Source organism: Wyeomyia smithii, chromosome 2 (genome assembly GCF_029784165.1).
Source record: "Wyeomyia smithii strain HCP4-BCI-WySm-NY-G18 chromosome 2, ASM2978416v1, whole genome shotgun sequence".
Classification (NCBI taxonomy): Eukaryota; Metazoa; Arthropoda; class Insecta; order Diptera; family Culicidae; genus Wyeomyia; species Wyeomyia smithii.
Genome location: NC_073695.1, coordinates 233,275,809 through 233,302,141, shown reverse-complemented (window position 1 = coordinate 233,302,141; position 26,333 = coordinate 233,275,809). Strand labels below are relative to the sequence as shown.

The 26,333-nt window shown below is 40.8% G+C and overlaps 2 protein-coding genes across 14 annotated transcripts; one reads left to right on the top strand and one right to left on the bottom strand.

Annotated features, from left to right (window-relative positions):
• Window positions 1–2,819: 2,819 nt before the first annotated feature.
• On the top strand, window positions 2,820–4,336 carry LOC129721152 (cytosolic Fe-S cluster assembly factor NUBP1 homolog). The gene is made up of 3 exons (XM_055673374.1): window positions 2,820–3,049; window positions 3,110–3,258; window positions 3,317–4,336. Exon 3 carries the CDS (start codon window positions 3,325–3,327, stop codon window positions 4,282–4,284), a length of 960 nt encoding a protein of 319 aa, XP_055529349.1. The 5' UTR covers window positions 2,820–3,049; window positions 3,110–3,258; window positions 3,317–3,324; the 3' UTR covers window positions 4,285–4,336.
• A 138-nt stretch (window positions 4,337–4,474) lies between these two features.
• LOC129721150 (polycomb protein Asx) lies at window positions 4,475–26,333 on the bottom strand. Of its 13 annotated transcripts, none has more exons than XM_055673367.1 (11): window positions 26,250–26,333; window positions 25,490–25,688; window positions 13,529–14,007; window positions 12,726–13,468; window positions 10,760–12,650; window positions 9,825–10,220; window positions 8,916–9,301; window positions 7,662–8,819; window positions 7,195–7,599; window positions 6,752–6,986; window positions 4,475–6,177 (listed from the first exon to the last, which is right to left on the bottom strand). In XM_055673367.1, exons 3-11 carry the CDS (start codon window positions 13,989–13,991, stop codon window positions 5,624–5,626), a joined length of 6,231 nt encoding a protein of 2,076 aa, XP_055529342.1. In that variant the 5' UTR covers window positions 13,992–14,007; window positions 25,490–25,688; window positions 26,250–26,333; the 3' UTR covers window positions 4,475–5,623. The 13 variants fall into 13 exon arrangements, with proteins under 13 accessions (XP_055529342.1, XP_055529341.1, XP_055529340.1 ...); XM_055673366.1 differs by having other exon boundaries at window positions 25,834–26,330; XM_055673365.1 differs by having other exon boundaries at window positions 25,490–25,717; window positions 25,901–26,330.

Genomic DNA, 26,333 nt, shown 5'->3' with positions numbered 1-26,333 from the left:
TTTTCGCAGAGTAGGAGAGAGTAGTGGTAGATCATGTTGTGGTAGTCTTGTTTAGGTTTCAAATTGAACTATGGTTTGTTTGATTGCTACAGTCATGTTTTAGGAGCAAGATTGAAAAAAAAGAAGTGTTTTAGAGAAGAATTGCTTTGTCCGCCATTAATAATTTTTCTTTCGCGTTCCCCCTGAAGGCTTTCGAGTACCCCCAGGGGTACGCGTACCCTAGGTTGAGAACCGCTGAAATATACCATAATCAATAGCCAAAATACACGGACACATCACTTTACTCTAAACATCCGAAAAAAAATTGAGAAATTTTTTTATTTTTCGATCTTTCAGAGTAGGGTCTCTCCTTAAACTAAACTTTTATCTGCTTCCTATTTGCTCGCCAGTAACACGCACGAATTTGCGCTAAGAAAAATGGCAGCAACTTGTTCATGAGAATGACAGCTGCATAGACCTTCCTATCTGCGCTTGTATTAGTGGCCGATTTCACTAATACAAGTTTTATTTTTGTTTGCAAATAATCAACACACCTGGTGGTAGCAAAAAATTTCCTCCTGCCCCGAACTTTTATTCAAGTTGTAAGCCGATTTTTAGTTTAATTTCATCTACTTTTCCAATAAAACAAAGTTTGTTGAAACAGGTGACACTAATGAACTAGGATTCATAAGTGAAATATTTTTCGAAATTAAATATCAGCTGATTTTTTGATTGAAAACAATTCGATTTTATAAGGGTACACGACTAAGCCTGTATTGGTGAGATCTGGCGAAGGAAGCTCTATTGCCGAAATTGTGCAACTAGTAAAATTCGCGCCGAGATGGGCGATTAAAATGACTGTTCGACTGACAGCTGGCGCTGCAGTAAAAACGATGATTATGATTTGTAGGCAATATTTTAACCTATCAAGGTTCTTTTTACAGTGAGCTATCACGAGTTTACGAAGCGAAAATTTAAAAAATTTAGATTTTTTTCACTAAACGCTAGATTTAAACTAAGAAAATGCAATTCCAACACGCTATGTACCTACCATCTCCTGTAAAATATAACCTCAAATTAGAAACGGAACCAGATCTTTTATATTTGCAATTTCATATGTATTTTCTTGACAGTAAGCAGTCTACTAGATGCTACTGAAAGTTTCTAACCAGATGTATTCTTTTTGACGCCAAGAACATTCATTTTACGCAAATATCGCATGAAAAACAGTCTCCTGTGTATATCAGCCATGGCAAAAAAGTGAATCTATCATCATTTTCCTAGTTCCAAAGTTCAAATCCAGAAGTCGCACGGTCGTTTTTAGTTTTGCGTCAAATCGCCAGACGAGATTCGTCAAACTTAGTTTTTTTTTTGGCGAAGTTTCGACAAAACGATCTGACGAGTTTCGGCAACTATCATTTTTTGCAGATATATCGGTTGAATCCCAAGTTGCGGAGTGAACTTGGCTCCAAACGGTGTTCGTGAGTGACGACTGATGTTTGACCAAAAATTTGGAATAGATAATTCAATGTTTCGGGAGTGCTTAACTCCAGCCTAACTTAGACTTTTACAAAGTTTACTCACAAGAATTCAGATGACTAGTGAACGGGTCTCAGTTTTTCTCAATTTGACTCTTTTTCGTCGAATCTCGCGTAATTTTTCAAAGCGACCTATCTAACATTGAGAGACTCTCTTTGTTTACTTTCTCTTTGATCAATAATTATGTTATTTTCTCCATATTTCATAACACTCAATGCATAGTAAGCAAGACAATATTACCACAGACAAACGGACGTGCCTCTTCGAAGGAGAATCCTGAAAAATCTTCGTCCTTATTGGAAACGTTACACTCATGCGCCACCATGTGAGCTTATTGCCTACTACTACTTATTTTCGTAAAACGGTTTTGGTGTTTGCTAATGGGTGTGCGCACTTGCTTGAATCAACACCAGCGGCATCACTGATGGTTTTGGTCTTTGATAAATAATGTGCACGCTTGCTTATAGCGACACAAGTGGCATTATTGCCCACTAAGCAAAATTTCAAAATTATCGTTATTTTTCTGGTCGATGAATTCGTCATCGAGTGACACGTCTGTTTGTCTGTGATATTACTATCTCTCGATTAAGGGGAAGAAAGCTTAGAAAATATACATAATGACGACGTAATCAACGAAACGAAGTGAGAGAGGAGAGAATCTGTCATTGTTACTTAGGTCCATTTGAAAAATTACGCGAGTAATCTTTCTTTCTCACGAACAATAAAAAAATCTTCGTTCTCCGAACAATCTATCCAACAATATTTACTCGCGCAAACGGTTTATCTCAGAAACGAAAGATGATCTTTCGACTGATCCAACTACAAAGCCGACAAGGTGCTAATTGTAATCATTGAAGCTAAATCAAAAAATGCATTAAATGAGATACTCGCACCGCACAGTAGCGGAAATTCGAACAGAATTTGAAAAAAAAACATTAGATTATTTAGTCCCTAGATCTCATAAAAACAAACATCCTTGCAAAATATGACGAAACAAAAAGTCACATCTAGGTAGCGCAGTTTTACAAGCACATGTTTCAAACACTCACATTCATGCAACACCATATCAGATTCAAATATTCCGACAGTAGAAAAATACACGAAACTATTTACATTGCCGTAGTTGAAGTTTCTTCGGTAATTCTTGGATATTTTTACTGCCTCTGACAATACGAACCTGTAAAATGAATTAACAAATTAAAAAAAACTAAACACATGCCCCTCGTTTGTATAATCTTTGCCATGCAATCGAAGCTGAAAAACGCTATAGACCATCGCACGGTGACGTTACGCACCTGAGTTTGACAGCTACTGGTAACTTTGTTTACCTCCGGGTGATGCAGTTTGGTTCTCAATTATAGCAAATCTTTTCAACTGTGACCAAAATGTCCTTTAAATGTTGTAGGTGAGGTGCCAGTACACTAAGAACAATTATAAATTGAGCAGCAATTCCACTACGCGCACGATTGCTCCATCAGATAAAAGCACAAAGTCCAAAACGTAAACAAAGTTACCACCAACTGTCAGAAAAGTGAGGTTAAAGAGATTCGGTGAGATAGTCTATACTTTTTGACAAGCGCGTATCCAAAAGTTTCAGAAGGGGAAATGCAGTGAATCACCTGGGCTGGACGACAATAATAAAAATATTCTTATTCGGTGATATTTTCTATCTTTTTACGCGAATTACCTATAAAACGGCATTTCATAAACACGACAATTATACAATTTGTGTACGACACGGTAAGGCATGATGTTGTTTTAACGAATATCTAGCTGACTCAAGAATAATATTTGAAAGGTTAAAGAATGAGTGCCACAGCACTAGAAGCCAAACCAGCGGACGCTCCTGAGCATTGTCCGGGAACGCAAAGCGAGGATGCCGGCAAAGCGTCTGCCTGTGCTGGTTGCCCCAACCAGCAGATCTGCGCCAGTGGGCCAAAAGGTCCAGATCCGTCACTGGCACTGGTCAAAGAGAAACTGCAAGAGGTTCAAAACAAAATACTTGTTCTATCCGGTAAAGGCGGAGTAGGAAAAAGTACCGTAACAGCACTCCTAAGCCGGGCGATGGCTCATTCGAATCCGGAGAAAAACTATGGCGTACTAGATATAGACATTTGTGGCCCATCGCAGCCTCGAGTTCTTGGTGTATTGGGGGAACAGGTGCATCAGTCAGGTTCCGGCTGGTCACCGGTTTTTATCGAGGACAATCTCAGTTTGATGTCGATCGGTTTCCTACTGGGGAGCCCTGACGACGCCATCATTTGGCGTGGACCCAAGAAAAATGGAATGATTCGGCAGTTTCTGACAGAGGTTGACTGGGGGCAGTTGGACTATTTGGTGCTAGATACACCACCGGGAACATCGGATGAACATTTATCGGCTACGACGTTCCTAAAGGAGACGGATGGTAGTTGGGGTGCTGTGCTGGTAACGACACCCCAAGAAGTGGCTTTGCTGGACGTGCGAAAGGAAATTACATTCTGCAAGAAGATGGGTATTCCAGTGGTCGGAGTGGTGGAGAACATGTCCGTGTTTGTATGTCCCAAATGTACCACAGCAACGGATATTTTTCCGGCCATGACGGGTGGTGCGGAAAAAATGTGCCAGGAGATGGACGTTACGTTTCTCGGAAAGCTGCCTCTGGATCCACGTTTGGCCAAGTGCTGTGACGAGGGCAAGGATTTCCTCACAGAATATTCAACAAGCCCGATGGTGGTTGTGCTCAATCAGATTGTGGCGAAGGTGCAAGATTTTTTCGATAAATAGCTTGGAAACTAGGTTGAACTATTCTTAAATAAACATTCTTATAACATCTAAATTTTGTTTTACATTCTGCTTTTTTATTTAGTTTCGATATGTAATCGATTTGGCCTGCCTTGACTTGTTCAATCAGAATTCTCCAAATGAAAGCCGTAGGAGGGTTAATGGAATTTCTTTCCTCAGTAGATTGAACACCTTTTACCAATTGTTATTCTTCACGGAGAATTTACTTGTGAGATAGCGGATTTGAGTAGTATTTGATAAAATAATACCTAACTAAAAACTAGGCGCTTTTCTTTAAAATAATCGAACTTAAAGGCAAACCTTGGAGTAGAGCACTTAAATTTTATGCGTACGCACTTACAGGCTAAACCTATGATTGTTATACTGATTTGTATGACAAACTTAAACGTGGCAGCGCTTATCATAAAACAGAACTGACACCGTTAAAAATTGACACAATTCATAAATAAATATACGAAAACTAACATTGCAAACGCATGCAGAAATCGCTAAAGGAAAGCAGCATTGATGATAGTAATGTTGTTGCTCTGTCGGAGCCGACCAAGTGTGAATCACAGATTTTCTCTTTCCGTTTGAATCAATGCATGAACCAAATGTTGAACAATTTTGCGAAGATTTAAATTTCCCAGATTATAGTTATTATTCTGTCCCTTATGCATTTTCGGCGTGATTTAGCTTATAATGTTATCATACATAGTAATAATTATTACAAGAAGGGTATCTAGCTCAGTTTGCATATCCTTTTTCCGCGTTTTTTCACCCCTTACCAATCTAGCAGCTCTGATCGTGTTTATGTTTCTTACTCCCAAGGATGGATAAATTATAGAACAACTTAACAACTAAAGCATTATTGCTGCGTACGAACAAATCTTTCACTCCTATATTCAAACGCACTCTTCTTTCACTCGGTTTCTTGGCGTAGCAAAAAATACACACAGATTCGAAGGTACCACCTAAAATAACTCTGGTACCGTAAGACCCTTAAAGTAGTATTCACAGTTTGGATTATCCTTCGTCATTTGTTATTTACTTCATCCTGTTACAATAAAGCCGCAAAATTCGTAAGAATAAACGAGCAAGAGCAAGTAGACGTATTGTCGAAAAACCGAAATTCGAATCCCTACACGCTAGAGTGAGTCTTTGCACAGGCTTAATGGTTAATATTTCTTTGTATGTGTGTATGTGTACGTGTGCTCTTCTGTGTATGTGTATTTCGTGTGAAAATTCGGTGGCAGATTTGACGGTTTTCTGTTATCATTCAGCATTGATTTTTTTTTGTTGTTCTGTGAAAGATATTATATTGCTGCGGATGGGCTCCAATTTACCGGATGACACAGGAAACGCACAACTTCGAAGCACCGATGCAGTCATCGTGGCAGAAAGCGCCACACTGTTGACAAATGACCATTGCGTTCAGAGAGCAAGAGCAGGATGCTGCAGCACCATGCTGCTGCTGTTGTTGATGATGCGGATGGTGACCGTTTCCGTTGCTGCTGCTACTGTTGCTACTATTACTACTGTTACTACTGTTACTGATGTTGCTACTGCTGCTATTATTATTATTATTATTGATAATACCGATAGTGCTGTTATTGTTGTTATTGTTACAGGCGTTACTACCGCTGCTGCTTATGATGATGCTACTGTTGCTGTTTCCAGTATTGCTGCCGCTAATGCCGGCAGGAAGGGGGGATGCCGCCGAAGTAGATGAAATGCTGTACCCGGCTACAGGGGAGGCTGCCGCAATCGTTGGCCCATTGGAGGACGTAACGATAGTGTGATTGCCGCTGGAATCCATTCCGACCGAAGTACCGGACGCCTGGCTAATCTGCTGACTGTTCAACGCTTCCGTACCGATGTCACCGTAGGAGATTACTGGAAGTATAGTAATGAGATGAATAAGCGGAAGATAACTTAACTGCCAATAAACGCATAAGAGTCACACTGCCAAAAAAATCATCCGAGATAAATATATGTGGCAGAATACTTTTATATGCAATAAGGTTATTGTTGTTCCGATTAGTACACTTTAATTGGTCTTTTAATGAAAGTTAGTATAATTTTCTACTAGTTATTTTTAGCTCTGAGCCTGTTTTGCGTTTATTTGTAACGTGTGACTGCCCAAAATTTATAGTTTTTTCATCATTTTAGCAACAAGCATAACTTTATTTGTAATTTTTCGAGAGCACACGTAATGTAAAGTAGTTTTTGAGGTTCATCTCAAAAGTGATGAAAATTCACATGGGACTGTTATGCATTTATGGGCAGTTTAGGATACTATTGACTGTATATCAATTTCTTACATTAACCATTCTTTTATCATGTAATCATTGGTACATTGACTTTCTAAAAATCGACGATTTTCTTGTAATTGTGCAACAACTATTCCAAGACCGGAATGAGAGCCCAACAAGGAATGTAAGATCATCTTGATAAACAATGCACTTACCATGAGTGGTAGGACCCCGACGGGTCACCGCTTGGATGCCGGGGTTAGGACCAACTATTGATTGCTGTTGTTGTTGTTGTTGGTGCTGCGGCTGCTGCATTGAATGGGTAATAATTTGCACTTGTTGTTGTTGCTGTTGAGAATCAGGAAGGGAGACAGGTGTATCAATATCTACCGAAGCTGGCCGTCCACGACCCGCTAGCGTTATTGGGACACCGGTTACTGAATTAACCTGCTGCTTGTTTATGATTGTTGTATATATGAGTTGTTTTTAGTGGATGCAAATGGGTTAAGTTGGATGTTAGTTTGGATGAAATGAATGATTGTGTTTGAATGTTTGAAAGGAAAAGAAGAAAAATAGAATGGAATACAAAAATAGAAAGGAAATTTCATTCAGCAAAGGATTCTACAATTCGGAGAGGTATGCATAGCGGCGTTTATACCTGGTTCTGAGTCGGTGGAGCACTGGCCGCCCGCGGCGTTACAATGTCACCGATGTGAGCCCGTTGCACAAGTACGTATTTGCCACCAAAACTGTTACTACTTCCGGCACCGCCTGCAGCTCCTCCGGATACTGTTAGGTTACTCATCCCACCCGGACCGGGCATGCTAATGATTTGAGCGTGTTGCAGCTCAGCCGCCTCGGTGGCAGTTATGATTCTCTGTTGATTGCTTTGAAGAGTCTGCTGTGGTTGTTGCTGCTGCTGTTGTTGAGATGTTGATATAATACTAATTGTACCGGGATTCGATTGACCTGCCGTGGTGTACACATGACGCACAAGAATCGACGAAGGCTGCCTACCGATAGTGGTGATTCTTTTCGGGTTTACTAATCGTGGTCCAATCTGCTTTGAAATGATTTCATAAGTTAGTTGGACATCTACCCCAAACCAAATGTGTTCAAACTTACCTTATTTCCAATAACCGTCCCACCGAAGCTTGTAGGTTCTTCTTTCAAGATTCCCGTTCCTCCGGCTCCTGCAATACCGCCACTACTACTGCTATTGCTACCATTACTATTGCTACTGTTGCTCGAGTTTGAGTTGGAGCTTGCTAGGAACGCCTGCGGTGGTTTCAGTTGAGCCCGCAACTGATGCCGATTAGGACTATTTTGAATAACAGCCTGGCAGATCTGGTAGCTTCGTTCCAGATTGACGGCCCCTGGCGGGAGACGAGAACTGCTAGAGCGTCCGCCCCGCCGACCTACGCCGATTGGAGCGACGACAACACCTCCGGTGGTGACTTCTAACCGCTTTCGGGGCGTGGGACCTATGACAACATTTGCTCCAACAGTGGCTGCTGCTTGTTGCGCTTGTTGATTGGCCAACGCCTGGGCATGCTGCTGCTGCTGTTGTTGTTGTTGCTGCTGTTGCTGTAAATGTACACTATTGATGATAGCCGCGTTCTGGCCGCGAATCAACTGATTAGTCACAAATTTTTGTTGAAATCGCTGCTGCGACTGAGTTTGCGGTTGCTGCTGCACAAGTTGGGTTCTCTGTAGGGGAAGTCGAGCTCGCTGCTGCTGCTGGAGACTCGAAGTAGACATTATTATTTTTTGAAGCTGTATCGGTTTCTGCAGTGTAGTGGTTACGGCTCCGCCCATTCCGGTCGGTTGTTGTTGGTGTTGTAATATTTGGGTCGCAGGGCCACTGGTTACCGTGATGGGTATTTTATTAGTTATTTGCCTAGAAGTTATAATAAATTTTGATTGTCCTTGCTGGACAATTTGTTGCTGCTGTGGCTGCTGCTGCTGACCGACATCCACATCCATCTTGAGGTGATGCTGTTGGAACAACTGCTGATGCGACTGCTGCGTGTTTTGTGGGTGCAGCAGCTGGGCTTGCGTTGTCACCGGGATGGCGTTGGTGTAGTTTCCTGCTACCGATTCGATGACCCGGGCCATGTTATCCGTACCAGCGCCGCCGGACGACACGACGTGCAGTTTCTGACCGTCCTCACCGTTCTCGATTTTGATTCGAGTGATCAGCTGGCCGGTCGCAGGTCGACCCTGGAAGGTTACCCCGGATATGGCCGGTTCGGATTTCATTACTGCCCGGACATCCTTAACCTGCGGGTGATGAGAAGAATAGAAAAGATTAGTCAAATTTGAAGTTAAACTTTGACTATAAAATATGGTATATAGAATATTCAAATCCAGACTCGCCTCTGTTGGGAGAATACGGCTAGCCACAGTCGTCATAGTCTGCGGGATCAATACTTGCTGCTGTTGCTGAAATTGTTGCAGCTGCAACACATTCAACTGTGGCTGCTGTTGTTGGTGCTGTTGCTGCTGTTGTTGTTGTTGCTGAGTCTGATGTATGAGCACCTGTTGATTAAGCAATTGCTGTTGCTGCTGGGCAGTCTGAATGGAATGAATCTGTTGCTGTTGCTGCTGCTGATGAAACTGCATCTGATGCTGCACACCACCGCTACTGACGGCAATCTGATGCCCACTGATGGTGGATGTCGCTGGTGTCAGAATAATACTGCTAGGGTCCAGCTGATCCACCAGCATCATCTTCGGGTCAAGCTTTACCTTAAAGGGCCAATCTGAAAGGCCAATCAAGAAGCAAACATTAAATCTTCAATTGTATAATTGCTTTTCACTACTGGGAAAGAGTTTGGATACGAGATCCAAACAGCAAACGGACCGGTGGTATAAGGTAAAGTAGAGCAAAACGGACAAACTGTTAGTTAATATTCATCGAAACATTAGTAGCCCATTATACCCTTCTGTACCCTACATGAAATTCCCAGGAACCAGCTGCATTAAGAGAATAATAAACATATTTGCGGAAGAACCGAGCGCACAAAATCATAACAATAACAAAGGGACCCCTTTTTCTGCCACCGCAACACGCAGTAAAATGATGAATTGCATAACATAAATAGGTCATTAAAACGAAAAATATCATCTTTCACGAGGCCCCGATCTACCGCACAAAACAAAACTTAAGACTAGTAAGACGCTTCCAGCAAAGAAAGCACGCCACATAACGAGTGAAGACAAAACAAGTAGATAACAACAAAACATCGACAACAGAACGGGCCTTCGCACTCGGCAACAACTTACCGCCACTGTCAAATATATTATCAGTCTCCATCTTGATTGCATTGATTCCGTCGAATCCATCTAAATCACTCGAACAGAGAGGCTGTGCTTCCACAACACCGGAATGCTCCTGTATCGCATCCGCCTCACTAGAACCTGCCCGTTGCTGTTTTTCCATTTCCTGGTCGGTTTCCTCCTCTTCCTCCTCTTCATCTTCGTCGTCATCTTCCTCCTCAAGAGTGCCATCTTCCTGTACCCCACAACGACCCTCGTCATCGTCTTCATCTTTAATGTCCAGCTCGTGGAGGATTATCAGATTGTCCTCGTGAGTACTGGGACCAGCTTCGGCAACACCGGCAATACCGAGATCCACTCCCACCTCCTCAGCACTGTCCGCCAGCATGCCCATCGTGTCGACTTAAGATTAGCACGGTGAGTTAGTTGCGAAAGGTAGAGTAGAGTGGGTAGAGGTGAAATTGTTAGTAACAAGAGCGGTTGGTGATAGAGATAGCATAAAAGCCAATGGTTCTGCGAATTTTGTGCCCTGTACACTGATAAGCAGCTGCTATGTCTGTCAAATGAAGCGGTCAAATGAGTTGGGATTCGCCAAATAAGAAATAATTCATTATACAACTATAGAATGGATAATAGAACTGAGGAGTCCGATTCTCCGAATCCAAACGCTTTTTGCATAAAGTATTTAAATTGAAGATAATAAATGACTGTATAATTTACTCTGAGGAGCAACGATAGTCGAGTGCGTGTAAAATTTCGCCGTTTTTTCCGCCCAAATAGTTCATTTCTATTGCAAATAAGATTCCGAAAACAACCCTTCCCACCCTTAGCTGTACAATTCAACCCTTTTTGTCAACAAACTGTCTGAAATTTTATTTCGCCAAAAGGTAAACTATATACACTACAAACAAAAGCAAAGCATCAGAAGGATCAATACTCACTCTCCGCACTAATTTCACCGCTTTCCAGCACATAGTTTTCCGCATCGATGAACTTCTCGTCCATCTGGTCGTCATCCTCCTCACCAGAATCGGACGATTCTGCCAGCTGCTGCTGGACCGCTGCCAGCAACTGCAACCCGTGCAGTTCGTCCTCGGGTAACCCCCCTATCACTGACCCTTCTGTCATCAACGGATGTACCTGTCCCTCTTCGTCCTCATCCTCGTCGCCATCGTTGGTGGAATCATTATTATTATCACAGTTCACCTCGTCACCCATGTCGTCTTCGTTATCGTCCTCTTCATCTTCTCCCGTGCCCGGTCCTCTACGATCATCTCCACTTCCACCTCCTAGCATCATTCCGCTGCTGACGCTTTGGTGAAGCAGCTCGTGATCGTGATGGTAAGCAGTCAGGTTCATGTTAACCTCGGTTCGACTCAGTCCCGTCCTCTGACTACCTCCACTGCTACTGGCAACCGAGCTTCCATTGCTATCATTCCCTGCACCATCATGCGACGCTTCTCGTTGCATTATGACCAGTTCCTCGTTATTTTGCAGCACATTTTCAAAGCTACTCAACGCATTCGCTGGCACTTGGTCACTTGAGGACATCAGTGCAGTTGTCGAAGTACTGCTACTATTGCTATCGTGACAAAATGGATGCTGTTCGCGCAATTCCGGACACTCTGCATCGGTTTCAGTTCTCCTGCCAGGATAATTACTGTTGCTATTACTGCTAGTTGCGGATGGACTGTCTGTCGCTGTTGAGACTAAGTGATTCGTTGATGTGGGCTCTGTGCCAGGAGAGTCCACACAGACAATGTTGAATATTTGCCCTGTGTGCTGATCATACACAGTCTGCTGTTGTGGTTGTGGTTGCTGCTGCTGTGCTTGGAGTGGATGCGAGATTTGCATAGATAACTGTGTTCGAAGCCGTCGATCGTTCAGATTCGAATTAGAATTAGAACTCTCGTACTGATCGTACTTCGCAAGTTCTGGTGATGGCGAAAATGTATGCTCCATAATAACTTCCGTCACGTCAGGATCATCATCGGGAATTTCCTCAATGACCGCATCCTGACCAATTTCTGCGTCATCATCATCATCCTCTAAAACAACTCCTATAGCTCTCGAAATTGGCTGCTGCTCAGGACCACACGTTTTAAGCTGCCGTTCCCCTCTATCTTGTTGTGTTTGTTTCAGTGCGGTGCTGGCAGGAGGCTCCTGAGAACTGCTATCGCTAGTGTCCGAGGATTTCGATATCTTACTATTGCTTAATTCTGGTGTTAGGGATCGATTGTGTACTCGCTTTAGGCTTCCGCTAACCATACTGTTTGCGGGACTTGAAGAATCTACTTCATCAACAAGCGCAGAAACAGATGGGGTTAGCGTGACTGATGATGTAGAAGGTTTTGGTGATTCTACTCGGACCCGACTCAACCGAGCCGATGAATCTTGTTCTTCCATCGAAGCTTGTTCCAGGTGCTGGTCAGGCACCTGCTGCTGGTGACCAGCTGAAGCAGCAGCTCGTGTTACGGCTCCTGTACGAACTCGTTTCGGTGAAGAAGTAGCAGAAGGTGAGAGAGAACTCTGGGAGGCACTGGTACGATTACTGGCAGCTGCAACAATGGTGGATGGAGTCGTAACGGGGGTAATGCTTGTTCCACTACTGCTAGCAGTGGCAACATTACTGTTACTGGTACTGCTGCTGCTACTAGTACTACTATTGCTATTACTACTGCTACTACCACTGCCACTGCAGCTAACAGCAGCCAATTCGACGGTTGCGGTTGTACTCGTTGCTATCGTCGTTGTAGGTCGTAGCTTGATGGTAGTTTTCAGGGCAGGTCTCGATGAGGTTGGAGGGCTTGTCTTCGGCGGTTCCGGAGTTGACTAAGAAAAAAAAAAACGAAAAGATTTCATTGTGTTAGGTTTGCATCTTGAGATTAGAACTGTAATAAGTCTTACCACCTTCTCCTTCGTTGGCGTCAGAGGCGGTGACGGATTCGGCAGCGTCCCGGCAGCACCCATATTCGCCGTCGCCGCCCTCTTATCGCCCCACATTGGTTCGAAGTGTTTCAGCTTCCAGGGGTCCAGTTTGCTCTTCTCTTTCTCCGCTTCGGTCTTCAGTTTTATCTGGTTTTCCGGCGTAAATTCGCCCTCCCCTAACCGGTCCCTCCACTCCAGACAGGCGCGGGCGAAAAACTCGTTGTTCAAACTGGACGGATTCAACCAAATACCATTGCGCTCGCAATCCGAAGCATCCATCACTGATGGTCGATCGACCGACGGCAGCAGCTGTACCAATTTGTACTGAAACAACGGGGGCAGCATCTGAAAGGTTTGCTTGTTGAGCAACGAACGAAGGTTCGTGTTGACCAGAATCGAGTCCGGCGTTTCGAGGTCTATGCAGCCTTCCTTCGTCTGCTCCAGCTGTGCTGCAGTGGACATTTTCTTGTTCGATCTCCGCCGAGGTTTCACACTGAAGCCGGGAATTGAAGCAAGCACCTCCCGCATTGTCGAAGCCGGACCGGATGGTCGTTTCTCATCACGCGAACTCTGTGCCTGCTGTTGCGTCTTGGGAAGTTGCTTCACTACTATTCTAGGAACATTTCGTCGCAGGTGGTGATTGTGTTTGGGAGCTTTATCCTGTCCTTTCCGTGGAGAAGATAGTAACTCCATTGAACTGCCAGAAACATTTAACGGATCCACTAAAATAGACAGAAGAAAAATGTTTTATTGACGACGATAATACAGTTTTGTTAATTTACCTTCTTTCAGTGGATTCGAATCATAATCATCCGACAAGTTGAAGCTCGATTCAGGAGTGCAGGATACCACTTCCGGGAATGCAACGGTAATTTCTTCTTGATGGACATGGTGTTGCGTCTGATAATGATGCTGATGGGAATGTCCATGCGAATGATGATGGTGATGATGATGGTTGCGATGATGATGGTGGTGGTGGGACGACGATGAGGATGTGGCTGCCATAGTTGTTGAAGCGCTCGGGGAATCCGACCGGAAACTGCTGCTGGTACTAATATTCAAGATATTTCTACCACTGTTGCCACTAGTGTTTAAGTTGCCGCTACTGCTACCACTGGTGGTGTTGATACTACTACTACTGATGCTGGTGCTGTTATACTGAACGGATTTCGGCTGCCGCCTTTGCTGAACCGTACCGTGATGGCCACCGCTGCTGCTATCCGGTGGTGACACGTCGCACTCCATATCCGGAAAAGTCGCTCTGTAATTCAGAGACGAGGAAAGGTTTATTACATTGATTGTTGCTGGCTTGGAAATAACAAACGTACGAAATTTTATTTACATAACTTTATTGGAACTATTCTCGAGCACTTTAGATTTTCATGTATGTGCTCGATGTGCTCAGATTATGTAGAACTGTTTTAGTGAACAATATAATAAAAGACATGACCGAATCACATCAATCTAAGCCTACTTTATAGTACCTAAATAACATTTTAATATTAAATTTGATGAAAAACTTTTTGATTTTTTTCATCACATTTTTGTTGAATTAGCAATAGCAAGTTTTTAGCATAGCATTTATGTTAAATAACTACATGAGATTTTTCTCAAGAAGGCAATACTCTTTTATTAAAATGATTGAAACAAATTTGGGCATGGGACCGTAGATTACTTTCGAAACAAAAGGTGCTTGGGTGTTGAATACACCACAAGCTGAACTCGAAAAACGTACTATTTTTCAAAACACAACTGTGCGAGTAGTTTGTTTAACATGTCTTTTTAGAGTGCATGATTGGGATACTATAATGCAAGAAGAAATGATAAACAATATTTCTAATCTAATTTCTAATGCTTTCTGAAGTAAAAATGTTTTTTTAATATATTTCCAGTAGGAAGCTTAACGACAGGCTAAATAAATTCATGATGTTTTCATGAAGCGAACCGAATGAGAAAAAAACAAAAAAACATCAATTTCCCTGATATTTTTAATACTTTTAACACAAAAAAGTGCAACGAAAATAAACGCAACTATGAAATACCAGAGAAAAAAGTATTCGATTGGATACTTGAATGAACTAAACAGTGTAGATTGGCCTTATATGCTGAAAAATTTCGTTTAAATGCTAAAGAGCCGTTTAAAAAAATTGCGTCTCGGTATATAATTTTTCCCTGATTATTTTCAGTTTTACTGATACTCCCTGATTTTCATTATCAAAAACCGAATTCCCGGATACTCCCTGATTGAAGTTTTTTCAGGTTGTGGCCACCCTGGTAGTTTACAGCACACAGGAAATCGCTCGCACGTAGCCTTATTCATGTGTAGCAATAGAGCACCCACGCACACAATACTGGTAAATATGAAGAAAAGTGATCCTTCTTTGCTATCTTATCGTGTGAAGCTTCATCACATCGCTTCGAGACGAATCTATTCACCAATAAATCGTTTGGCTTCGGAGCGTTTTCTGAAGAAGAGATGTTAGCGATTAAAGGTTTAATAGATTCCAGGAAATTTAATAATCTTGGAAAACCCGAACCTGTGTAGATAAGATACTAACCATGGCCTGACAGGATCTATGTCAGGTGAAAGTTCATTTCTCAATGGCGCCTCCCGAGTCATCCGGACACCTCCGGAATAAGTCGGTGCGTCCATCTACCCTTCGTGGAATTGGACCATTCCCGTCGCCATCTCGAGAATCGGAAATGACCTTGTGGTTCCTTTTATGCCCCTTGTGTCACTTTGATCGAAGCCCTTTACATCGCTATTCGACATCATTTGAGATAGTGCTGCGATAGCCGTTGAAGCCCTTGATTTACGTTTATTCACAATCGTGGCCTCCATCTTTTGGTGCGCTAATTCCAGTTTTATGGAGTGCATCTAGTCGTATGCAGTGCGCGGCCATCAATTCGTCCTCTCCGATCGACTCGCCGTAGACCTCCAGCGTTAAGTCGTCCGCAAAACCGACGATCACAACCTCTGCAGGGAACTTCAACTAGTTCCACAACACCACGACACACTTTCGACCCTCCTCCGTGTTGTAGACTAGTACTCAATTCTGGAAATAGTAGCATCCAGAGTGGACCTACCCTTCCAGATCCGAACTGGTTGCTTGCCAGACCGTTTACATCCTCTGTGTACTTAACGAACTGTTGAGAATAATCCTCTCAAGCATCTTACTCGCAGTGTTCAGCAGACAGATAGGCCTATACGCTTATGGGTTTCCTGACGATTTCCCAACCTGCGGCAGTAAGACTAATCTCTGTCTATCCGGGAAGAGCCAGTTAAACATACCCCTTTACATGACTGCACGAAACAGCCTAGGGACGCTTTTATTGCCATCCTGATTGCCAGGTTAGGGGCTTCATCCAGTCCCTGTGCCTTGTTCACCCTTAAGGAGTGAACTCGTTGTAAACATCACCTGCTCCTCAACCTCGACACGGTTGTCGTCGCGTACGGATTGGATGTTCGACAGGTTGGCCAACTGTCTCTGGTCTAAGTCTGAGGTACTGGAACGTTCGACGTGAGATTCGTCAGCCGGAGGCCAAGGACTTGCTCGTGGCGTAAAAAAAGTCCCTCGATGATACGCTCAAGCATCGCTGGTGACCACTCTACAGGTGCCAACACGTCTTTGGTCTTGGCCATTACGATCCTGTAGGCGTCACCACACGAATTCGTATTGGCACTCGCGCATAGTCTATCGAAGCTGGCCCTCATGCTTACCTTTATCGCACTCTTTAGCGCAGATCGGGCAGATCCGAATGCTGCGTGGCGCTCTAACCTCTATTCATCTGTCCACCAGTAAACCGGTGACTGTCCATTCCTAGGTTGGCGGATCTTAGGCATGGTGGCGTCACACGCCCGCGATGATATGGCAACAACAGGGTGGCGAAAAAGTTAATCAAATTACTCGATTTTCCCTGAAATATAACATTATGTTTCCTTGATATTTCCAGCATTCAGTACAAAAGAGTGCAACTTGGATGAACACAACTCTAGAATCCCAGTAAAAAAAAGTATTCGGTCTGGAATTAGCCTTTTATCCTAGAATAAATCTCGCCAAACATGTGAAAAGGGCCCATGCGCCATATGTAAACAAGCCAAATTTTTCTTTTTTTTGATCAATACAAGCGAAATCTGCTCTTACCAATAAGATTTATTGATAAAAGAATTCACTCTTTATCAAAAAATCTTATTTGTACAAGTAGAATAAGCTTGTATTCATTGAAAAACGTGAAATTGTGGTTTGTTTACATATGGCACATGGGCCCTTTTCACATGTTCAGCGAGAAATCAGTTTTTGCGCTGAAAAGAATCGCGTATCGGTTAAAAAATGCCCTGATTATTTTTCAGTTGTTCCTAATTTTCTTGATCAAAAAATTAATTTCCCGACGTTACCTGATTTTCAACGTTTTTTCAGGTTTTTGCCACCCTGAACAAATTGATCAGGAGTCGGGCGAAGCCAACTGCCCTCCTTGAACTCTCTTCTCATTGCCTCTTCGAATACCTCGGCAACAAAATACGATGCCTTCCACCCGCGGACGATCGAAGTGTTGGCTCTACCCGTCACTTGCCGCCTTACGTGGTTGTCTACACTATAGCGAACCGACTGGTGATTGCTTTTGGTTTAGCCATCGTTTATCCTCCAGTTCATAATCAGTCCTGGGCTGAAGAACGTCACGTCGATGATCGACTCCGCACCATTTCTGCTGTACGTACATTCAGTCCTTATATTGGTCAGATCAAGGTTGAGCTTTTTCAAAGCTTCCAACAAGATCTGACCCCTCTGGCGATTTCCCCACTCAACAGCCCAAGTGTTGAAGTCACCCGCCACCACCAACGGCGTTAGGCCCGTTAGTTTCATAGATAACAGGTCGACCATCTGGGAGAACCTTCCCATAGACCTACGCGGCGGAGCATAACTGCAGTATAACACTTCTTTCACTTTAGCAACTGCATACTCTTCTCTTGAGGTTGATACAACCTCCTGAAATAAACTGATCTGAGAACGTTAACTGGCCTACTGACTGGATACTGTCCGAGTAGGTATCACTTTAAAAAAACAGGTAAACTGACAGATGACATGTCGTTTCTGTGATTCTGAAGTAGAAACCTCGGAACTCTCACTGTGCCAATGCAGCGCATCGATTCAGCGAAGACTACGTAGTCTTGGAAAAGGTGTTCTTATGCCTAACGAGATATGGTCTGCTGAACTAATAAAGGTAAGGAATTTCATCAAAGAACTCATACCTTCTTGCTGTCTGGAGTCGACTATCACTGATACTCATAGTGAAGGAACGAACTGACAGTGCATATAAAGTAACGCGGAGTATACCACAATATATATAACTAATGCTACTACAAGGCAAAAAAAAACTCCTGAACCGAGAACCTGCTCGTCGTCCATATGGTTCGCCATATTGGACTTATCCGCAACCCAGTTATCGTTTGCCGATGTCAGACAACGACTCAGAGGCTGCTTAGTATAACAGCTACATAGCAGCGTAACAGTGGTTCAAGTTCAGTTGCGTCAACATTTTGCCCGCGATTTCGCAGCTGGGCATCTGTGATCACCTCCCATGAATTGTTTGGCATCCCGTTTTCCGGAACATACCAGGCACTTGGGAGACTTCTCGCAATCCTTTGCTTTCGCCTTCGCTTTCGCGGGACTGTGTAGGAGCCACAAACGGTCGGAGAAGGAAAGAAATTTTCATCATTTAAAGAAGTTAAATAATTCAAAGAATTCAAGAATTATTATTACTGACGTTTTTGCGACAGAATCCAGAGCAAGTCCTTTTTCGAAATATAACGTTGTCGAAAACTTCCAGATTATGTATATAAGGTACGTCTACTTGAGTAAACAAAACTATTGATACATTATTTTTCACATAACCAGCAGATTCTACATAATATATTACGATATCTCGTTCAATTCACAGAACAGTTATTGTACTATTTTTTCCTTCGCACAGTTTTAATTAAGACATTAAAATTATTTTATGCGATAACTTAATAACTTTTTTGTGTAAATTCAAGTAATGAGCCAATATTATTCGAATTCAAACTGAACTGCATGGTTTTACGCTTAAAACATTGTTCCAATTATCATAATATTACATCTCGACTGATACCAATCCATATATTATTCATTATATCGCACAAATTCCCTGCCTTCGAGAATATTTCTGCCTAAACTTACTTGCATTTAACCATTTCGTTTGTGTATTGTTCATCGATATTTTTTCGTAGTTCAGTAATTTTGAATCGTCTGTAACACACATTTCACTTCTAAATTTTCAATTCATTTGCTGAGAAGAAAAAAAAAGCCATTTTTAACACCAAGCCCTGCACAAACTCTCCTGACCCATTTGTGCCCTAATTTTGCACTACTCTTCCTTCCTTCTGATTTCCCAGCTCTATTGCAAAGATGATCGCAGTGCAAATGGGCCAGACATTATTTTCACTATTCTACAATTATACAATTAGACTTAAAATGTGACCGTTTTTCGCACTCATCCACTTCAGGACACCAAAATTCGATGCAATTCATTGGATAGTATAGTACCATACAGAAATATCATTATACAAACGATGACGGTGGACGGAACGAATAATAATTCTTTGCGTTCACTTTTTGACTACATTTGGAACCGTGGCCGTCGCGGTCTTCGTCTTTGTGGTCTTGGTTGTGGTCATCATCGTCATCGTCGTCGTCGTCGTGTTGTCGGGATGTGAGCCTTTGCACATCGTACACTACGAAACAAACAGCCGTCAGAACAGAATGCGGTGAACCATCGACAGAAACGAAAGGAGAGAACAGCAGCCAACAGAGTTTTAAAGCCAAAAAGCTTGATGGCCGCAGGTAATGTCGTTTAGGTGCTTACTATTTACTACTAAAATTATAATCCTAGAATAAGCAAAACTGGATAAATTTAGAACATAAGCAAATCCAAACTTTTTAGTGTAGAAAAAAGCATCGTAAACTCGTTAGTTACACCATGTTTAATATGCAATACCTGTAACAGTTTGCATAATTCTACCTTTAATTCTCATATTGAAACCTGAACCTGACGGAGCATGAACTTTGCGACAGGGTTCAAGAATTCACGGGAGCACGTACACTGACATTCTGATGCAAGACAACACACATTCACGCCAACCGGAGGCTTGGGTGTAGCTGTATGGGTTCAATGAGTTTCGATAAATTTGTTTTCAATTTTTCGCGTACGAATACTAGAAGCAAGCCAACACCTCCTGTTACACAACCACGGCACAGTTCACAACAATCTGACAATGTTGACAGCTGTGTACGTGATCTGTCAGTGCGATGCGTTTGTCTGGTGAAACAATGGTAGTGAGTTGATGTGTTGCTGCGAACTTTACTAATACAAACGTGCGATGAAAGACGGACGAAGGTAGAATGAAATATGAATGAATGGGGCAACGGGTCGCTCGATGCTCGCAAGTGGTAACGATACGAGATAGATTCGCATAGCAGATAGCAAACACAAATAGCTTTTATATTTTAAACTGCATAAAACAGAGAGAATGGATTTTTCTACTATTTACTATTATCATTTTTACTTTTACTGGAGACTCAACTACTTCAAATGTTCGATGATTCGTTTTTTTTATGCAAACAACTGTAATAAGCATTCGATAATCAGAAAATAAATTAAAAATAAAAACATACGAACGGAGCTGTACATCAAAGTATAAAACAATGAACAAATTTATCAATAAATGCCATTGCTTTATCACTTTGTATCGAACGACAATAACATAATCTTTGCCAAGGTTTGGATTCATGTTCATAACAAAAAATCTTAACAGTAATCTATTGAATCGGGAAGAAAACTGATTATTTAATCAGTTCTAACTTCATGTTTTTCATGTTGCAAACTTTCACTGCCAGAATAGATTTTTAGTTGAAAAAGAAAACTGCGAATATCTGTTTCAGCACGAACAAGCCGAATATGAAACAAAGTGGCGAAAAGGTTTTCACAATTAAATTCCCTGATTTTCCCTGAAATATAACATTATTTTCTCTGATATTTTTCAGCATTCAGCACAAAAAAGTGCAACGTAGATGAACGCAACTCTGAAATCCCATGTTTTCGATTGGACATGAAACCAAACAGTTAAGATGTATCGCATTAGCCTTTTACACTAAAAAAACCTAAATTAATTCACCTAGCGGTCAGACTCAGCCTTTCTCATTCAAACTTATTATTTGTAAAAATAGATTCACATGAATGCTTAAATCCAAAAAGGTATATTCACTCTTTGGGTTCTAAAATATTGATGTTGTAATTAAAGTATAAAATATGAAATTTGACGTAATGTTAGTGCTTCAGAAATAGCGGAATATAAGAAATGACTCCTAATTTCGAACAATTTAATCACGAGCGATACTGGGAACGTTCAAATAGTACGATACCACATTTAAATCATGTTGAGGCCATATATATTGATCAAAGCAGCTATAGTGTTGAATAGTCTTTGAATTCTTTTCTTTACAAAACTTTTGAACAGTATATCAAATTTTTATGAAGTTTGTTATTTGTAAGTTTGAGAGATGACTCGTTTGTATGACACTAGTTAAGTTCAAATAGGTCGTGTAATACTTTAGATAATAGACCTTCGTTGTTTTACAAATTGAAACATAACGGTTGCTTAAATTCGATTACAATCAAATGAAAAGGGAACACATGGGGGAGCCAAACTTTGAAACCACGTGTTCAATCATAATTCATCAGTTTACCCTTAACTATCCCGTTTATTCGATATCAATTTTGTTCAAATCTGTTGTGTAGTTTCTAAGATAGTGAAGTTTAGTGATTTTCACATTTCGATACATTACAGACGAAGTTACATTACGATTACAGCAAAATTCAATAGGGTGTTATAAGGCAGCTAGACCTTTCATTTGATACTAATTCTATGGAAATCGGGTCAACCATCTCTGAGAAAAGCGAGTGAACCCAAGTAGTCATCAGAATATGTTTCTTTTCATAGCTGGATTTTACATTTTTAAACATAACAGGAAAAGTAATAATCCGTTCGCAAAAAAAATCATTTGGGTCTTATGGGGCAACAAGACTTTCCATATGACACTGATTTCATGAAAATCGGTCCAGCCATCTCTGAGAAACATGAGTGAGATTAAATAGTCTCCAAAACACGTTTCTTTCTGTAACTTCTGAACCATATGTTCAATCTTCATAAAATTCAAAAGTTGAGGGTTTTTAGGTAGCCCGTTTATTTGAAACCAATTTTGTTCGAATCGGTTGTGTAGTTTCTGAGATATTGATGTTTCGTGATTTTTACATTTTGATACATAACCTCTGAACTAGAAATCAGATTACAATAAAATTCATAGGGTTTTATAGGGCAACTAGACCTTTCATTTGCAATTGATTTCATTGAAATCGATTCAGCCATCTCTGAGAAAATCGAGTGAGATTGGTTGAGCGTTACACATACACACATGCAGAAAATGCTCAGCTCGTCGAACTGAGTCGAGTGGTATACGACATTCGGTCCTTTTGGGCACTTTTATACCTTTAGTTTTTGCAGTGATTGCTATACCTTTCTAGGAGAAAGGCAAAGAGTGAAATGATAGAAATGACTTTTAATTTCAACTTCAATCCCGAGCAAGGCCGCAAACATTCAAATAGTACAACATTAAATTTAAATGATGTTGAGGCCACATATTTTGATCGTAGCTATAGTTTTAAACAGTCTGCGGGTTACGTTTCTTTCTATAACTTTCAAACCACATGTTTGAACATTATGAAATTCTTTTGAACTTTTGAACCATATGTTCAATCATAACGAAATTCAAAAGTTAAGGGTTCTGGGGACAGCCCAATCATTTGAAACCAGTTTTATTGAGATCGGTTGTGTGGTTTCTGAGTTATTGATGTTTGGTGATTTTTACATTTTGATACATAACCTCCAAACTAAAAATCCGATTACAATGAAATTCAATAGCAAACTAAAGCGCAACTAGACCTTTCATTTGCAATTATTTTTATTAAAATCGATCCAGCCATCTCTGAGAAAAGTGAGTGAGAAAAAAAAGTTGCACATTCACACACACACATACACACATACATACAGAAAATGCTCAGTTGGTCGAAAGAAGTCGAGTGGTATATGACATTCGGCCATTGGGACCACTTTTATACCTTCGGTTTTTCCAGTGATTGCTATACCTTTCAAGGAGAAAGGCAAAACCGTTTCAGGGCTAACAAGCCGTTTAAAAAATAATCGCGTCTGGGATAAAAATATTTCTCTGATTGTTTTGCAGTTTTCCCTGATATTTCCTGATTTCCCTGACCGAAAAATAAATTCCCTGACACCCCCTAATTTAACAGGTTTTTCCAGGCTTTCGACGCTCTGATGAAAACTATTTTCAGTTCCAATCAGTTGACAGTAATAATGTTGACTGGCAGAATTACTGTGATTCCGCATATGCTGTTACTTTAGTGATGTTTATGCGGTTGAGAATGTAGATCAACTTCATGCAATGAATTGGCTCAAATAAAATTATTTCGATAATTATAAAACTTCTAATTTATTTCACTGACATTTTTTTCACTGAGAATTGACACTCAATATCGGTTTCAACTTGAAAAAATGAAATTGTTGTTGAATCGTTCTCGTTTCTCAGTTTCGAAATTTTGCAGCACTAAGGTATTGCCCTTCACAAAAGCCTGAAAATTGCCTATAAAGAATGCGGACATAAAATATGCTTTCCTCCACATGTTTGCGTTTTGTTTTTGTAAGATTTGGACAACTGCGACCATTACTTTGATCTTCTTTTTTGTTTTCTTCTCCGATGAGCAAATTGCTTGCCTAAAAGAAGACGTAATTTGCAGCGAGTGTCCGATATAGCGAATGATGATTTAATATTCGAATTACAGAGCTGGTAGCAACTGAGATACCTGAAAATGGGAATACCAAAGGTCTGAAAAAAGAAATCAAAAAGGAACCAAAATGATGTCCTAAAGCAGCGGTTCTCAACCTTTTTTTGTCCGCGTACCCCTTTGCGACAAAAATCATATCGATTGTACCCCCTGGCTTGGAATATTCTCGCAGAGTGAGAGGGAGTAATTGTAGATCATGATGTGGTAGTCTAGTTGAGATTTTAAATTGAACTATGGTTTGTTTGTTTAATACAGTCATGTTTTAAGAGCAAGATTGAACAACAAAGGAATTATCGTAAAGAAAAATTGCTTCGTCCGCCATTACTGATTTTTCTTTCGCGTACTCCCTGAAGGCTTTAGAGTACCCCCAGGGGTACGCGTACCCCAGGTTGAGAACCTCTGTCCTAAAGGAACCTTGAAAATATTTAGATTAAATTTAGAGTAGAAAAGGAAGAAGTTATTTGATTTATGAAAAAAGGCTTGTTAATTTCAGGATATAAAAGGTATACAATCGCCCATCCAAGGCAATATAAACGTATAACTTTTGTATTATAATTACTACTGTATTCCCAAATTGTTTGAATGTTAAATATATCGGAATTGCATCATAAATTCAATCAATAATTTTAATTTTAACGAGGAATAAAAAAAAGAGACTTCAGAGACCATTCGGAGAAAACAGGGTTTTTTTAGAGACCAGCTTTAAAATAGAGACCAAGTCTTTATTCATCTAATCATGAGCCTTAATCTATAAGTCAAACATGTTTATCTCAATAAAAACTGGGTTTAAATATAGACTATTCAGCTATGCCGTTTGTAACAATCGCTTTAGATATCTTTCAGATAATCAAGAAGTACACACTAAAGTCTTTTCTTGGGCGGAGGATACGCAGCGCGTAAATTGCGAAATCTGTATGAATTCCGAAATTCGCACAAAAAACCGCATAAATTCGTAGACATTAGTATATTTGTAATATAGCGATTACTAAAAAATAGTTCATAATTTTGGGGAAACCAAAAAACTACATTAAATTGGTCTCATGTCATTCTGGCAAAAAATACAAAAATAATTTCCATTATTGACAGATACTCGTAAAATCTAAACATTTACTCAATTCTTGCTTCTGGAAGAGGGGAAGAAACATTCCGCCAATTTACGTTTCAACGAAAATGCATTTGCTGGGAATCAAAAATGAAATAACACGTGTTACTCCGCAGACAGAGCAAAATTGGACTAACAGCAAAACTGAATATATGAAAATTGTATCTTTCATATAATAAACGTAATTCAAACATAATACTAACAACGCCTTTGTTTGAACGCCAAAATAGTAGGTTACATTCAGACCATTAAATCAGATTATATAGAATAAATTATAACTGCATCAATTTCAAGAATCATTCATTCACCCCTTGGTGTTTTATCAAGCAAGCAAAAATCTCACAACCACCATCGCGCCCACATTAGCTTCGAAATGAACACAATATGCAAATGACAGCTCTAGACTTGTACCGATGTAGATGTAAGCTTTTGAGTTGACCAAAATGCAGCAAGAAGTAACGCAAATGTTACAAAGCCAATCTTTCCTGTCCATTCAACTTGAAAGAATCGAGTAAATTTTTATTCTGGTTTGGATAATACTCGTTACATTTAATTTCTTCAACAAAATATTAGTGGAAAGAAACGAAACCATTTTGATTTATTTTTTTCCACAAAATGTACAATTATTGAATATTTTTGGATAAATTTAATGTACGAAATACCTCAACAATTTTGACTCCACATAAAAAAAGAAATTTAGACGCCTTACCAACACTAGCGTAATGTTTCACGGGACATCGCGTGCGAGATCTGCAGAGAGCAACTGGCAGTACCAGGAATTGAAGCACCTCCCAATTAATATGCAACTTTGTTTTCTTCCACTATTGACTACACCGTACAATTATTTATTCACAATTTAAAGAATAATTCTATATCGCCAACAACAAAATTCGTTTGTCACACCAATACTAAAGTAAGGAACAAAACAAAAACACAGCTACATTTTTGTTAGCAATCTAGTACACAAAAATGACACTGAGAACACTTCGTCTTGTTTCCCGTACACAGCACACCTCCACAAGAACAGCAGCTGCAAAAATTTAATGCCAGTACCTGACCAAATATACTGTCTTGAAAATATATCACTCGGCTACGGTGGGCCTCGTAAATACCAACTTACTCCTCCATTCACAACGCCAATCGAATGAACTCCTCACTGCTACACTCACACACATGTCCATCACGATCTTGCACAATCATCTTCCGTCTCTTTCTTCTTTGTTCTCAGCAAGCTACGTTCATTTTCGCTTGTACGTACACACAAACCAACTTGGCGAAGACAAAAAAAAAACGACAGGCCAGCACAAAAAAAAAACCTTTCTGTGGAAAATGCCCTTCAAACAAATGCGTTTTTCTGGATTAAAACGTAACCCTGGTTGCGTATTTCTAGCGGAAATCAAACTGCAGTCATTCACGAGTTATATTCGCACTATTTTGAACCACTTTTCGTAGCTGTAAATGCACTTTACCGAACGAAAATTGCGCACCGACATTTGCACTAAACGCGACTTGCTGCTTGCTGGCTGGCTCGAAATTGCGTTCATCCGCGGCGG

What these genes read in the sequence shown, in the direction of transcription:
- LOC129721150 (XM_055673360.1), bottom strand. An exon ending in TTCGAATCCACTGAAAGAAG is followed by an intron (nt 13,469 to 13,528) that starts GTAAATTAACAA and finishes TGTCTATTTTAG; the next exon opens with TGGATCCGTTAAATGTTTCT. An exon ending in GCCGTATTCTCCCAACAGAG is followed by an intron (nt 8,820 to 8,915) that starts GCGAGTCTGGAT and finishes CATCACCCGCAG; the next exon opens with GTTAAGGATGTCCGGGCAGT.
- LOC129721152 (XM_055673374.1), top strand. Translation starts at nt 3,325, where the DNA reads ATGAGTGCCACAGCACTAGAAGCCAAACCAGCGGACGCTCCTGAGCAT.